Raw genomic sequence first — 15,753 nt, 5'->3', positions numbered from 1 at the left:
GATGAAGTACCTGTGATGGAGCAGTAGATATGATATGAGGAGGAAGGTGGTGTGGGGATGAAGTACCTGTGATGGAGCAGTAGACGATCTGAGGAGCAATCTTATCTACATCTTCATATCCTAGGCCCAGCTCAGAAAGTTTCCCAGGAACGTAGTTTTCCACAAACACATCACAAATGGCTGCAAGCTGAAGAAAGGTAAAAATTAATCAGATTTTTTGAGGGACTTCCAAGCCTTTAACAACTCTTCCCTCATAGTAGGATTTTAATTTCAATTTCAATTCTCACATTGTAAAAATCTAGAACAAAAATCTCAGGATAAATTAAGTATGTTTACACATATATAAAAGATCTGATCAGCTACTTGAACTGCTACTGTCAAGAAAACAATGGTTATAATATGTTTGTAAATGTAAAATATTAAATAGATTTTGTATTCTGAAATGTAAGAAACATTTGCTGAACATGGTCTGTCCAAATATATTCTCAGAAGAATAAATAAAAACAAAATGTAAGTAAAATAATATAAAATACAATAAAATAATATAAAATACAATAACATAATATAAAATTCATACAAAAAACTTGAAATTGTCACCCAAAAACCCTAAGTACAATATCATTATAGTTTATTATTCTGTAATATTTCTAATGACAACCATGTTTAATACATTAGAACTTTATTCTGAAATGCCTTCTACTTTCAAATGCTTTTTCCAAAGAATTCTATGTTTCTGAATTAAACTGTATTTTGTTTTGATTTTCAGGAACTGAAGGGATGCATCTTAGCAGGCATCTCAAGGAGAGAACCTGTCATTCATTGAAGCTCTAGAGATAAAAACACCATTCGAGTGGGTGACCTCCCTGGAGACACTACTCCAGACCAGGGACTTATTTACTCCACATTTTAGAGGCCCGAGGGCAAAACACAAGCATCAGCTGAGGTGAGTGGGGACTTCATAAAAAACAAGCATCACAATGTATGAAGTATACTCAAGAAGGATCAATCAAGAAGAATAGGTTGTGAAATAGGAAGATGGAAAGTAGGACTTGATTACACAAATAAGAACAACTGCAGTTCCATGAGAACTACCTTACTTTCTTTTGAGGACAGATACTCCTGTGACCCAACCACCTTCCATCTTCCATTTCCACTATATTCTACCTCTTTCATGTTCCACTATCTCCCAATATTGCTGTACTGAGGTCTAAGTTTCCAAAGCAGGAACCTTTGGGACCAAACTCAACCCATATCCAAATAATAGCAAATAAACATGGAGAAGATGCAGGTGTGCAACTGAAATGTCACACTATACAGGTATCCTTTCCAAATCCCAGGTGAAGTTGATAAGCCTCTCATATGAGCGAGCTATACAGCATACTCCAGGTATATTATTCTAATGCTATGAATAAACACTCTCAACAAAATCAACCTAGTGGAAGAAATGGTTTATTTGTCTTACACGTCCAGATACAGTCTATCATATCATTAAGGAAAGTAGAGCAGGAACTCGAGAAGGAAATCAAGCAGAAACCAAGGAGGAAAGATGCTGTAACTTTAATTTTTAAAAGTCTATTTTTAGTGATGGTTCTCAAACATTTTAAATTCCCTTCTAGCCTACCATCCAACAGAGGTAGTGGAAAAGAAAGGATACAGGGGAAGTGGAACTGTTTAGAAATGGTTCTTTGGAGAAATCTCTTCTGCATTCTCAGGAAACCAGCAATTCAGTTCACGAGTCAGCACCTGCAGCTCAATCCACTCGCAAACACTTCCTGGTTATAAGAGTAGTCCAGTTTGGTAATGTTGCGATAGCATCAGTGGTGGCATGACTTAGCAGGGACAGCCAGGCCTCAGCCAAATGGCACAAGTCAGCTGAGGGGATTCAGACCAGCAGGAACAGAAGTTCTCAGCTGTGCCTCTCTCAATGAAGTGAAGATCAGCAAAGACTCGAAGCCAACAAGCATTGCATAGCTAGCTCTACCAGCAAGCCCCTCTCACAGTTGAGTCTTATTCATTCTCCCTCTGCCTCAGCACATGTCTTGCCTCAGCATGTAAGTCTGTCTCAGCTGATGTCACTCTGCCAATTGGCCTGAGTCTGAAGAAGCAGCAAGAAGCCACAGCACACCACCAGTTTTTTTGGAGTGTTTCTTTCTATGGAGTCCCGACAATTGGGGCTTAACTACACAATATAAGGTGGACCAATACATGCGTGTTGTTAGCAAAGAATTCTTTCAACTGTGTCTACTTCAGTGAAGTGTTCCTTTATGAATCTGCCTTAGTGAAATATCCTTTCAAACATCCTTTCACCAGTGTCTGGTTGAGCTAAACATTGCTTTATATGTCTGCTTTATCCAAACACCATCCAACAGGACTGACTTTCCAAAGAACCCTAAGTTTCCACTTCAAGATGCTTCCTGACTTACTTTCTGAATCATGCCCAGATAACTTTCTTATACAGCCCAGACTCACATGCCTGGGGGTGCCACTCACAGTGGGAAAGGCCGTCTCACATCAACTGTCAAATCAATTTCTCATAGACATGGCAAGAGGCCAATCTGATCTGGGCAATTCCTCAATTGGGGTTCTCTCTTCCTAGATGACTCTAGGTTGTGTTGAGTTGACAACAAATACCAAGCACCACACTAGATGAGCCTCAATATAAGAGCATTTATTAATGTTGATGATCCTAACAAATATTTTATAGGAGAATGAAGCAGAAATGTTGCTATTAAATACAATACACACTTTAGTTACATCTTAATTTTTTCTACAAATTTTGTTGATCAACTTTTTAAAAATCATTCCTGCAGGTACTATAGAAAAAATACTATATCAAATATATATATATATGCATATATATATGTATATATACATATATATGTATATATGTGTGTGTGTATGTGTGTGTATACATATATATATATATATCAAGCATATATATGTACATACATGTATATATGTATACTTGATATAGTACTGACATAGTACTACCACATATGTATGTGTGCATGTGTGTGTGTGTGTGCGTGTGTGTGTGCATGTGTGTGTGTGTGGTTATATTGATAATGTCTATTGCATTTGTACTACATAATAACTGATATAATGTTTTAACTATGTAAATACCATTAAACAATTTTGTGTTTAAAGCCTTATGTGGGGAGCAAAGAGATGAGTCAGTGATTAAGAGCACTCAGCTGCACTTCTACAAGTCCCAAGTTCAGTTGCCAGCATCCACATGCAAGCTACAGTACCAGGGAAATGCAAGACTTTTTCTGGCATATAAGGCAGCTCATGTATGTGGTAGACAAACAAACAGGCAGGCAAGACACCAATATATATAAAACAATAGACGATAATCATTATTTTTTTAAATTTATGAAAAAATCCCCCCAAAATATCCAACAACTTGAGTTTGATCCCCAGAGCCTACATAGTAGGAGACAACTGACTCTCACAAGTGATTTTTAATATCCATATTTGTTCTGTGGCATTAACATGCCCAAATACACATAAACACACAACTATTAAATGGAATAAGCAAAAGTGTTTGACCATGTTTTCTATTGAAGTGATTTTTCTCTTACATACATCCTGACCAGTTTTCCCTTGCTCAAATCCTCCCAGTTCCTCCCCACATCTCTTCTTCAGATACACACTCCTTCTCTTTTCCTTCAGAAAAGAGCATGCCTTCAAGACACAACAACCAAACAGAACAAAACAAGATGCATTCCTGTTTGATTCTGATCTAGGTCTCTGGGCTATCACGTCTCTGGGTTCTGGCCATTCAGGCATTGCCCCCAGCACATCTTTCAAGCAGGACAGATAATAATAGGTCAAGAGTTTTGTCACTGAGTTGGTGTCAGGTTCTCTTTCCATAGCCTGCAGAGTAAAGTATGAGGGTAAAGGCCCCATGCAGGCATTATCTAGGCCTCTCCATATTCAATGAGCTGTGTAAATGGTGTCCTCAGTAGTGGGGTTCAACTGTCAGAGTTTTGGAGAGCAGCTCTGTCCACGTATTACCTTGGGTTGTTGAGGACTGTCTTAATTAGGGGTTTCCATTGCTGTGAAGAGACACCATGACTACAGCAACTCTTATGAAGGAAAAGATTTAATTGGGGCTGGCTTATAGGTTCAGGGGTTCAGTCCATTATCATCAAGGTGGGAGCATGGCAGCTTCTAGGAAGGAATGGCACAAAAGGAGCTGAAAGTTCCGAATCTTGTTCTGAAGGCAAACAGAAGACCAACTCCTAAGGCAGATAAAAGTAGGGCCTCAAAGGCCACCCCCACAGTGACACACTTCATCCAACAAGGCCACACCTACTCCAACAGGCCATTCTTTTTTTTTTTTGTATCTGATTTATTTTTGTCTTTAATTTTATTGGATATTTACTTTATTTCCATTTCAAATGCCATCCCCTTTTTCAGTTTCCCCTTCCAAAACCCCCATGCCATCCCCACTCATCCTGCTGCTATGAGGGTATTCCTCTACCCACTCACCCACTCCCACCTCCACACCCTGGCATTCTCCTACACTGGGGCATCGAGCCTTCACAGAACCAAAGGCCTCTCCTTCCATTGATGCCCAACAAGGTCATCCTCAGCTACATATGTGGATAAACCCATGGGGTGCTCAATGTGTACACTTTGGTTGGTGGTTTAGTCCTTGGGAGCCCTGGAAAGTCAGGTTGGTTGTTATCGGTGTTCTTCCTATGGGGTTGCAAACCCATTCAGCTTCTTCAGTCCTTTCTCCAACACCTCCATTGGGGACCCCGTGCTCAGTCCAATGCTGTGAGCATCCACCTCTGTATTTGTCAGGCTCTGGCAGAGCCTCTCAGGAGACAGCTATATCAGACACCTGTCAGAAAAAAACTTCTTGGCGTTCCCAATAGTGTCTGGGTTGGATGACTATATATGGGATGGATGGCCTTTCCTTTAGTCTCAGCTCCACACTTTGTTTCCATATTTCCTCCTGTGAGTATTTTGTTACCCCTTCTAAGAAGGACTCAAGCATCCACACTTTGGTCTTCCCTCTTCTTGAGCTTCATGAGGTCTGTGAATTGTACCTTGGATATTCTGAGCTTTTGGGGCTAATATCCACTTATCAGTGAGTGCATACCATGTGTGTTCTTTTGTGACTCGGTTACCTCACTCAGGATATTTTCTAGTTCCATCCATTTGCCTAAGAATTTCATGAAATCATTGTTTTTAATAGCTGAGTAATACTCCATTGGGTAAATGTACCACATTTTCTGTATCCATTACTTTCTTGAAGGATATCTGGGTTCTTTCCAGCTTCTGGCTATTATAAATAAGGCTGTTATGAATATAGTGGAGCATATGTCCTTGTTAGAAGTTAGAACATCTTCTGGGTATATGTCCATGAGAGGTATAGCTGGATCCTCAGGTAGTACTATGTCCAATGTTCTGAGGAAGCACCAGACTGATTTCCAGAGTGGTTGTACCAACTTGCAGTCTCACCAGCAATGGGGGAGTGTTCCTCTTTCTCCACATCAGCATCAGCATCTGCTGTCACCTGAGTTTTGATCTTAGTCATTCTGACTGGTGTGAGGTGGAATCTCAGGGTTGCTTTGGTTTTTATTTTACTGATGACTAAGGATGTTGAACATTTCTTTAGGTGTTTCTTGGCCATTCGAGTTTCCTCAGTTGAAAATTCTTTGTTTAGCTCTGTGCCCCAATTTTTAATAGGGTTATTTGATTCTCTGGAGTCTAATTTCTTGAATTCTTTGAATACCTTGGATATTAGCCCTCTATCAGATGTAGGGTTGGTGAAGATCTTTTCCCAATCTGTTGTTTGCTGATTTGTCCTATTGACAGTGTCCTTTGCCTTACAGAAGCTTTGCAAGTTTATGAGGTCCCATTTGTCTACTGTTGATCTTAGAGCATGAGCCATTGGGGTTCTGCTCAGGAACTTTTCCCCTGTGCCCATGTGTTCGAGTCTCTTCCCCCCACCCCCTTTCTCTTCTATTAGTTTCAGTGTATCTGGTTTTATGTGGAGGTCTTTGATCCACTTGGACATTTCAGCTTTGTACAGGAGATAAGAATGGATCAATTTGCATTCTTCAACATGTTGACCGACAGTTGAACCAGTACCATTTGTTGAAAATGCTGTCTTTTTTCCACTGGATGGTTTTAGCTCCTTTGTCAAACATCAGGAGACCATAGGTGTGTGGGTTCATTTCTGTGTCTTCAATTCTATTCCATTGATCTACCTGCCTTTCTCTGTACCAATACCATACCATTTTTATCACTATTGCTCTGCAATACAGCTTGAGGTCAGGTATACTGATTCTCCCAGAAGTTCTTTTATTGTTGAGAATATTTTTCACTATCCTGGGTTTTGTGTTGTTCCAAATAAATTTGAGAATTGCTCTTTCTAACTCTATGAAGAATTGAGTTGTAATTTTGATGGGGGATGGCACTGAATCTTCAGATTGCTTTCGCCAACATGGCCATTTTTACTATATTAATTCTGCCAATCCATGAGCATGGGAGATCTTTCTATCTTTTGAGGTCTTCTTCGATTTTTTTTCTTCAGAGACTTGAAGTTCTTTTTGTATAGATCTTTCACTTGTTTGGTTAGAGTCACACCAAGATATTTTATATTATTTGTGACTATTGTGAAGAGTATCACTTCCCTAATTTCTTTCTCAGACAGTTTATGCTTTGAATAGAGGAAGGCTACTGATTTGAGTTAACTTTAGATCCAGCCACTTTGTTGAAGTTGTTTATCAGGTTTAGAAGTTCTATGGTGGAATTTTGGGGTCACTTAAGTGTACTATCATATCATCTGCAAATAGTGACATTTTGACTTCTTCCTTTCCAATTTGTATCCTTTGGCCTCCTTTTGTTGTCTAATTGCTCTGACTAAGACTTTGAATACTATATTGAATAGGTAGGAAGAGAGTGGGCAGCCTTGCCTGATCCCTGATTTTAGTAGGATTACTTCAAGTTTCTCTTCAGTTCGTTTGATGTTGGCTACTGGTTTGCTGTATATTGCTTTTACTATGTTTAGGCATGGGCCTTGAATTCTCTTTCCAAGACATTTACCATGATGGGGTGTGGAATTTTGTCAAATGCTTTCTCGCCATTTAATGAGATGATCATGTGGTTTTTTTTCTTGGAGTTTGTTTATATAGTGCATTATGTTGATACATTTCCATATATTGAACTACTCCTGCATCCCTAGGATGAAGCCTACTTGATCATGGTGAATGATTGTTTTGATGTGTTCTTGCATTTGTTTTTTGAGAATATTATTGAGTATTTTTGCATTGATATTCATAAGGGAGATTGGTCTGAAGTTCTCGTTCTTTATTGGGTCTTTGTGTGGTTTAGGTATGAGCGTAATTGTGGCTTCACAGAATGAATTAGGTGGTGTTCCTTCTGTATCTATTTTCTGGAACAGTTTATAGAGAATTGGTATTATATCTTCTTTGAAGGTCTGATAGAATTCTGCACTAAAACTATCTGGTCCTGGGCTTTTTTTAGTTGAGAGATTTTTAATGAATTCATTTATTGCTTTAGGGATTATGGGACTGTTTAGATGATTTATCTAATACTGATTTAACTTTGGTACATGGTATCTGTCTAGAAAATCACCCATTTCATCCAGATCTTCCAGTTTTGTTGACTATAGGCTTTGTAGTAGGATCTGATGATTTTTTGAATATCCTCAGTCTCTGTTGCTATGTCTCCCTTTTCATTTCTGATTTTGTTAGTTTGGATACTGTCTCTGTCCTCTCTGATTAGCCTGGCTAAGGGTTTATTTACCTTGTTGATTTTCTCAAAGAACCAGCTCCTGGTTATGTTGATTCTTTGAATAGTTCTTTTTGTTTCTACTTGGTTAATTCCATCCCTGAGTTTGATTATTTCGTGCCATCTTCAGTGTATTCACTTCTTTGTGTTGTAGAGCTTTAAGGTATGCTGTCAAGCTGCTAGTGTATGCTCTCTTCAGTATTTTTTTTGAGGTATTCAGAGCTATAAGTTTTCCTCTTAGCACTGCTTTTATTGTGTCCCATACGTTTTAGCTTGACGTGCCTTCATTTTCATTAAATTCTAAAAAGTCTTTAACTTCTTTATTTCTTCTTTGACCAAGTTATCATTGAGTAAAGTTGTTCAGCTTCCATGTGTATGTGGGCTTTCTGTTGTTTTTGTTGTTATTGAAGACCAGCCTTAGTCCGTTATGATCTGATAGGATGCATGGAATTATTTCAATCTTCTTGTATCTATTAAGGCCCATTCCTAGTAGTGCCACTCCCTAGGCCAAGGATATTCAAACTGCCACAGGGATCTCCATGGACACTCTTGGCCAACAACCCAACTGAATGCAACATAGTCCCACCACTTAGAAGCCTTGCCTGGCTACTGAAAGTATCCAGTTCAGAATCTAATTCCTCACTAGGATCACTCTCATGGATTCCAGAACTTTCAATTGCACTAAGTTTCCATACCAGCCCCCAAAAACCTTCCAATTCTAGTTGTCTTTCCCTGAATTCTCCTCCTCCATCCCTTACTCATCCCCACATAATCACCCGAACTCCTCCACCCTTTTCCCTTCTGTCCCCAGTCCATCCATATTTCCATTTCCCAGGGACAGCCATAAATCCTTTCTAGGGCTCTCCTCTTTACCTAACCTCCCTGGGTCTGTGGATTTTACCTTATCATCTACTTAACAGATAATATCCACTTATAAGTGAATACATACCACTTTTGTCTTTCTGGGTCTGGGTCACTTCACTTGGGATATCTGGTGGTTTGAATATGCTTGACCCAGGGATTGGCACTATTAGGTGTGGCCTTGTTGGATGAAGTGTGTCACCATGGGGGTGGGCTTTGAGACACTCTTTTACCTTCCTGAGGATTCAGTCTTCTCCTGTTTCCCTTTAGAATAAGAGATAGAACTCACATCGCCTCCAGCACCATGACTGCCTAGATGTTTCCATGCTTCCCACCACAATGATAATGAACTGAACCTCTGAACCTGTAAGCAAGTCCCAATTTAATGTTGTCCTTTATAAGAGTTGCTGTGGTCTTGGTGTCTCTTCACAGCAATGAAACCCTAAGTAAGACAAGGTAATTTTTTCTAATTGCATCCTTTTGCTTGCAAATTTCATGATGTCACTTTTTAAAATAGCTGAGTAATATTCCATTGTGTAGATGTACCACATTTTCTTTACTTATTCTTTGGTTGAGAGGCATCTAGGTTCTTTCCAGTTTCTTGCTATTATGAATAAAGCTGCTATGAATATAGCTGACCAAGTGTCCTTGTGATATTATGAAGCATTGTTTGAGTATATACCCAATAGTAGTATAGCTGGGTCTTGAGGTAGATCAATTCCCAACTTCCTGTGGAACTACTATACTGATTTCCATAGTGACTATACAAGTTTGCACTTCTACCAACAATGGAGGTGTGTTTTCCTTGCCAGCCTGAGCTTCACTTGTGTTATTGATCTTAGCCATTCTGACAGTTGTAAACTAAAATGTCAAATTAGTTTTGATTTGCATTTACCTAATGGCTAAGGATGTTGAATACTTCTTTAGGTGTTTCTCAACTGTGATGGCTATTCTTGGTTGTCAACTTGACTATATCTGGAATGAACTACATATCTTCACCTTGCTAGAATATTTCATTAGCATTGCAGCCTACTTCTTTGGGATTCCAGCATGTACAGAAGACCAACTGAGATACCCAGTTTTGTGGAACTGAGCAACTACTAGATTCTTGGGCTTTTCATTCATAGCTAGCCATTTTTTAATTAGTTTTACCACAGCCTGTTGGTCATTCCAACAAACTCCCTTTATAGATATAGATATATATTCCGTGTGTGTGTGTGTGTGTGTGTGTGTGTGTGTGTGTGTGTGCATGTGTGTGTATATACATAGAAAGAGAGAAAGAGACTGAGAGAGATTTCATAAGTTCTATGATTCTAGCGAACCCTGACTAATACATCACCCATTTGACATTCTTCTATTGAGAATTCTCCATTTTTAATTGGATTATTTGGTTTTTGATATCTAGTTTCTTGATGTATTTATATATTTTGGAGATCAGACCTCTATCAGATGTAGAGTTGGTAGAAAATCTTTTCCCATTCTGTAGGCTCTCCTTTTGTAAGACTTGTACGATCCCATTAGTCAACTGCTGCCTCTACTGGATAAATGGAGTCCTGTTCAGAGAGTCCTGTCTTACACTTAGATCTTGTAGGGGAATAAATAGGTTTTTAAAAAAAATAATCTTAAAAAGCTAAATACAATAATATACAGCTAGACACAATAATACATATTTGCAATACCAATATTCAGGAAGTTAAGATGAGGGATTACATATTTGAGCCAGCATGCTATACAGTAAAAGCGTTACCTCAAAAAATTGAAAATAAATTTCCAGATATATATTTGCAAAAATTCAGAGCAGCATTATTCAAATGGGCCAAAAGTGTCCATCCATAATCTAAGGTCCTCAGTTCTCAACTGCAATGAAGTTCTGATATATGCAATATCACACACAAAAAAACTTGAAAATATTATGCTCACGGATACCGTCAGACACAAAAATACAAATATTACATGTTCTCACTTGCATTGAGTTAACTAGTCAAATTCACAGGTTTGTGTGAAGTAGAAAGTAGACTAGAGATTATGAGGCTTAATGAAAAGAACTGAAGAGCCACTGCTTAACAAGCTCAAAGTTTCATTTTAGAAATGAGCAGTAGTGAGAGCTGTACAACCTCATGTATGTAACTAATGCCACTGAATTCAATAGAAATAAATGGTTTACATTAAAATGTTTAACACTTATATTTCACCACATTTTTAAAAACTTAAATGCTGGGTATGGTGGCACACACCTTTGATCTAAGCACTCATACAGCAGGGGCAGTCAGTTCTCTCTGAGTTTGAGGCCAGCCTATTCTACATAGAGAATTCCAGACCAGCCAGAGTTATTTGCCTTAACTCTGTCAACAAAGCAAAACATTAAGCCATACGGATATCTATATGTTTAGATTTCTGAAGATTCTAAATAAAACCTCAATTCACATGACAGATTCAAATACAAATAAACCATAAGATCACTGTTTCCATAAAATTCAGGCAAAACAACTATACACATAAAATTAAAAATAAATCTTTATAAATACTCTGAGGTAGAAACATGATAATGAACACTAGCAACTAAGTTGGAAGCACAGTACAAAAAAAAAAAAAAAGGTATTTAGGGGAAACAAATCTTCTAGTTTAAAAGAGTAATGATTTCCGGGGCTGGGGAAGCTTGCTCAGTCAGTAAAGTGTTTGCCTTTCATGACTGAAAACCTGAGTTAAACCTCAGAACCCAAAAGAAGAACTGAAAGTGATGGTGGCATATGCTTATAATCCCAACACTGCAGAAACAAAGACATGGTTTCTGTAGCTTGCTGGCCAGCCGGTCAGCCTAGCCTACTGGGCAAAATCCAACCCAGTAAGAGACACTATCCAAAAAAAAATATGGTGGACAGTGCCTGATGAATAATGCCTAAGTCTGTCCTCTGACCTCCAAACACAAGTCTGTGCACATGTGCACCCATACACATGTGCAACCACACACATGAACACATTCACATGCATATCCACACAATACAAGTAATAGCCACTGAAGAGATTTTAAAATAGGATCTGAAAATAAAGACATTGTAGGAAAAGATATCAAGCAATAATGAAGAACAATTTAGAAAAAAACTACACTGAGTATCAATTGAAAAAAATTACAAAGAAACAAAGTCCAATTTATCCTGGGGAAATTGGTTTGGTTTGAAGAATTACACAGTCAGAGAGCGAGAAAATTAACAGCAGACAGCAGGAGACACAGGCTATCTTCACCGAATGTTCAGTAGCATGCTATGGTGCTATAGAGAGGAGAAAAACAGAGGAAACCATAGCATAGGCACATATGGTGACTAGAACAGATAAGAGCAGCAGCAGAAAACTCTCATCATCTCAAAACTGACTGGAGCAGTTGTAGGTACCATTTTAAAAAGACCCTGTATCAAATGTTTAAAAATTAAAAATAAATAAATTTTAACTTACCCTTATAGAACCTGATGTTTTTTGCTAAATGCTCATTTTGTGAAACTGCCTTATAGATATTTGTTTATATCCATAGATAGTGACTGCTCTCAATCTCAATCAGAGATGCTTCATTTGCAATGGATAGCAGTCAATGGAGAGATAAGTAACTAGTCACAGTGTTAAGGATAAGAGAGAAGGGTTCATCTCTAGATAAGACATCTATATCAATCCCAACATTACCAAGGTGCTGGGAACATTGCAGAGGAGAAGGCAGAAAGAAAATAAGAGCCCAAGAATGGGGATGAAATTAAATTTTTTCAATCTAAAACAAAACAACAAAGAGTCTTGCTGAGCCTCCAGTTTGATGGCCCCAGACTTTCTGTGAACTGAACAATTTGGAAACTCAGAGCCACAGTCACCAGGGTATACATGGCCAGCAGAGTACCTCTAAATTACAGGGAAGTAAAACTGAACAGAATTCAATGATGCGGACACTGTTGAGAGCCAACATGTACAGAGGAACAAATACTACGATTTTGGGGGGGGTGGTAGTTGTAATGGTGGTTACAATGGATTGTGTTTAGTTTAGTTTAGTTGTTTAGTTTAGTTTAGTTTAGTTTAGTTTAGTTTAGTTTAGTTTAGTTTAGTTTAGTTTAGTTTAGTTTAGTTTAGTTTTGTGAGGCAGAGCCTCACAATGTTATACAGCGTGGAACTCTCTCCATACATACCAGACAGGCCTCAGTCTCAGAGATCTGCCTGCCTCTGCCTCCTGGATGCTGGGATTAAAGGAATCACCACCACACACAGCCTAAAACTAGTGTTTTAAGTGGCACAGGAGACATAAAGAAAGACTTCTCTGAGGAAACTATCAGGAAAGAATTTACAATCTGATTTCCACATGCAAAAGAGCCCCAAGAGCCCTGTGTTGCAGAGATCAGTGGTTCCCTCTCTCATTACCATACACACTATTACATGGAGCCAGCTAGAGACAGTGGGCTTTTCAACTTGGATTCCTGTGCCAACAATTCACTCCATAAGTATTCTCTTTTATTCTATTATTTACTTACTTGCTTATTTATTTACTCTTTTATTTACTTTCCCCTCCATATATGCCTCAGGGCAGTGTATTGGTGATAGGCTGGCTGGCTGGTTGGTTGGTTGGTTGGTTTGCTGGTTTATTGCTCAGTTACGACTTAGAACTATTATTTGTCTTTCTGCACCCTGGCTACTAGAAGGCATTCTTTACTGTGTTACGCAGTCACAACTTATATATGCCTCCCCAACTTATTCTTGCATCTTTTCTTCTTTCCCTCAACCTTATCCACCTATCTTTATACATCTTAATTGCAACCTTCCACAGCCTTAACAATTTTGAAAATCTGTGGATCTTAACATTATCTGAATTTTCCCCTCCTGACTACTTTATCACATCCTTTTATTCTTCTCCATGTAAATCTGATATTTAACCTTTATAATCACTCTATTTCCTTTCTACTCCTAATCTTATTACTAAATTGTGAGTATACCTACATATTGTCCTGGGTAATTTATCTTCAAATGTATTGAAATCAAAGGAGCCACTGTTGTGAATTGGCTAGTATGACAATTGCATGTGGTCACTCTCCCAGTTAATATCCTATTCTAGGAAAAACATAGAACTTACACTAGGCACTTTGAGCTCCAGGACTAAGAAATTATTTTCTGAACTACATATGCAACTCTACCTTGTCCAAGTTCCACTAGAACATTGCAAACACATCAACTTAAATAAAATAGCTGAAAAGTAATAAACCAAAGCAAAGAAATCCCAACATAGTAACATGAAACCCATGACAACACACCTCCACCAAAAATTAGTGTCTTAGCACTGTATAATATGACCCGCTGAGAGAGAATTAGATAAAATCACTAACAGAGAAAAGAATAATTATAAGTATGTTTGATGGCATAAAAAGATGTAAGAAATAAGGAAAGTGATACAGGATGTGGAAGGGGAATTCAAGGAAAAGATAAAAATCCTGAAGAAAAACAAACTTAAAATAAATGAAAAAATAGTAGGTCAAATACAAAAGAACCCATGGAAAGTCTCAGCAATAGAATGCAAACTGTATAAGGACAAATTGTATAAGCTTGAAGGCAAGGTGGAGGAACTGACAACCCATCAAGGATGAAGGTAAAATAATAAGAAAGTTCATGAGGGATTCCAAGATATACTCAGCACAAAAGACCAAATCTATGTATTGAAAAAGAATAAGCTAATTCTAAAGAAAAAGGAAAAATTAAGAACCATAATAAAATTCTCCCAATCTCCCATCTCTTTAGCAAAAGAGGTGCCAATCCAGATATACAATAGGCAGTTAAAACATCAGGCAGACAAGAGCAAAGGACTTCCACTACTCATAATATAATCAAAACATTAAATACACAGAACAAAGGGAGTATACAGCAGCACAGATGGACTGAGTCACAAATAAAGGCAGGCTCATGAGAATAATACTAAATTAATCAACTGAAAATTTAAAGTCAAGGGCCTTGGAATGTTACTTTTTTTTTAACTACTGAAAGAAAAAAAATCACTGACCCAAACTACCATACCCAAAAACTCCCTCTGCCATAAATGAAGGAAACATAAAATCTTTTCTGTAATGAGATTAGACTACAGGAATTTATGACCACTACAGAAGATGGAATTCTTCAAACTGAAGGGAAAAGTAAAGGCCACAGGAAATAATCAACCATGCTAGAATTAAGCAAGAGAGGAAGAGAACATAAAAACAAAAACTAAAACAATTTAACAAAATGGCATTAAGCAATACACAACTTTCAGCAACTATGAATATTAGTTGTCTTAATTTATCAATTAAAAAACACAGACTAGTAAATTGAATAAAAAAGAGGATATCAGCTATTTGTTTCATCTAAAGAATGCACCTCTTAACAAAAGACACATACTACCTCAGGCTAGAAGGATTGAAAAAGGTATTCCAAGCAACTGGACCCAGGAAATGAGTGAGTGTCACTGTTATGATATCTGGCAAAGCTATTAGGATATCTATTAGGAAAAGATAAAGAATGTCACTTCATACTGATCAACAGACCACTCCATCAAGTGGATATTGCAATTCTAAAGGTATATGCCCCAAAGGTTAACCCAATTTCATAAAACTACTATTAGTGTATGTAAACACACAGACTAACCCCAATACAGTAGATCAGGGTAACTTCAACACCCTATTCTCACCAACTAGACAGAACATCATAACATAAAACCCAAGCAACTGGACACACCTGTAAAGGAATTTTCTTGACTGGATCCTTTGAGGTGGAAAGGTCCACCTTAAATGCAAATTATTTAAGTTCAGAAGACTTGCCCTAAATCTAGGCCAAACTGTCTACTGGCAGCTTCAAAAAAGGACATAGAAGAAGGAGGCTTTTGGTTTTTGCCTGCTTGTCCTCACTCTTACTGGAAGTTCATTCCTTCACTAGTATCAGAGCCAACTAATATCAGCTAGGACTTTGAGCCTTAAGTACTGACCATCTATTGACTTCTTAGACTGTCAGAAGACAGCCAGTGTTAGACTAGCAGGACCACTAGTAAGATACTCTATGTAAGCCTGTAAGATACTCTAATAAATCCCAGATAGATAGATAGATAGATAGATAGATAGATAGATAGATAGATAGATA

The 15,753-nt window shown here is 38.0% G+C and overlaps 1 protein-coding gene across 1 annotated transcript in view; it reads right to left on the bottom strand.

Annotated features, from left to right (window-relative positions):
* Positions 1-15,753, bottom strand: part of LOC114640364 (succinate--hydroxymethylglutarate CoA-transferase-like) — a 54,193-nt gene that overhangs the window by 231 nt on the left and 38,209 nt on the right. The window contains exon 6 of the mRNA XM_028789295.1: positions 11-187. Within this exon, the coding sequence (XP_028645128.1) occupies positions 11-187 (177 nt within the window). The remainder of the gene's footprint in view (positions 1-10; positions 188-15,753) is intronic.

The sequence above is a fragment of the Grammomys surdaster genome, unplaced genomic scaffold (assembly GCF_004785775.1).
Source record: "Grammomys surdaster isolate TR1022 unplaced genomic scaffold, NIH_TR_1.0 125807, whole genome shotgun sequence".
In the NCBI taxonomy this organism is placed as follows: Eukaryota; Metazoa; Chordata; class Mammalia; order Rodentia; family Muridae; genus Grammomys; species Grammomys surdaster.
This window is presented reverse-complemented; position numbering and strand designations above follow the sequence as displayed.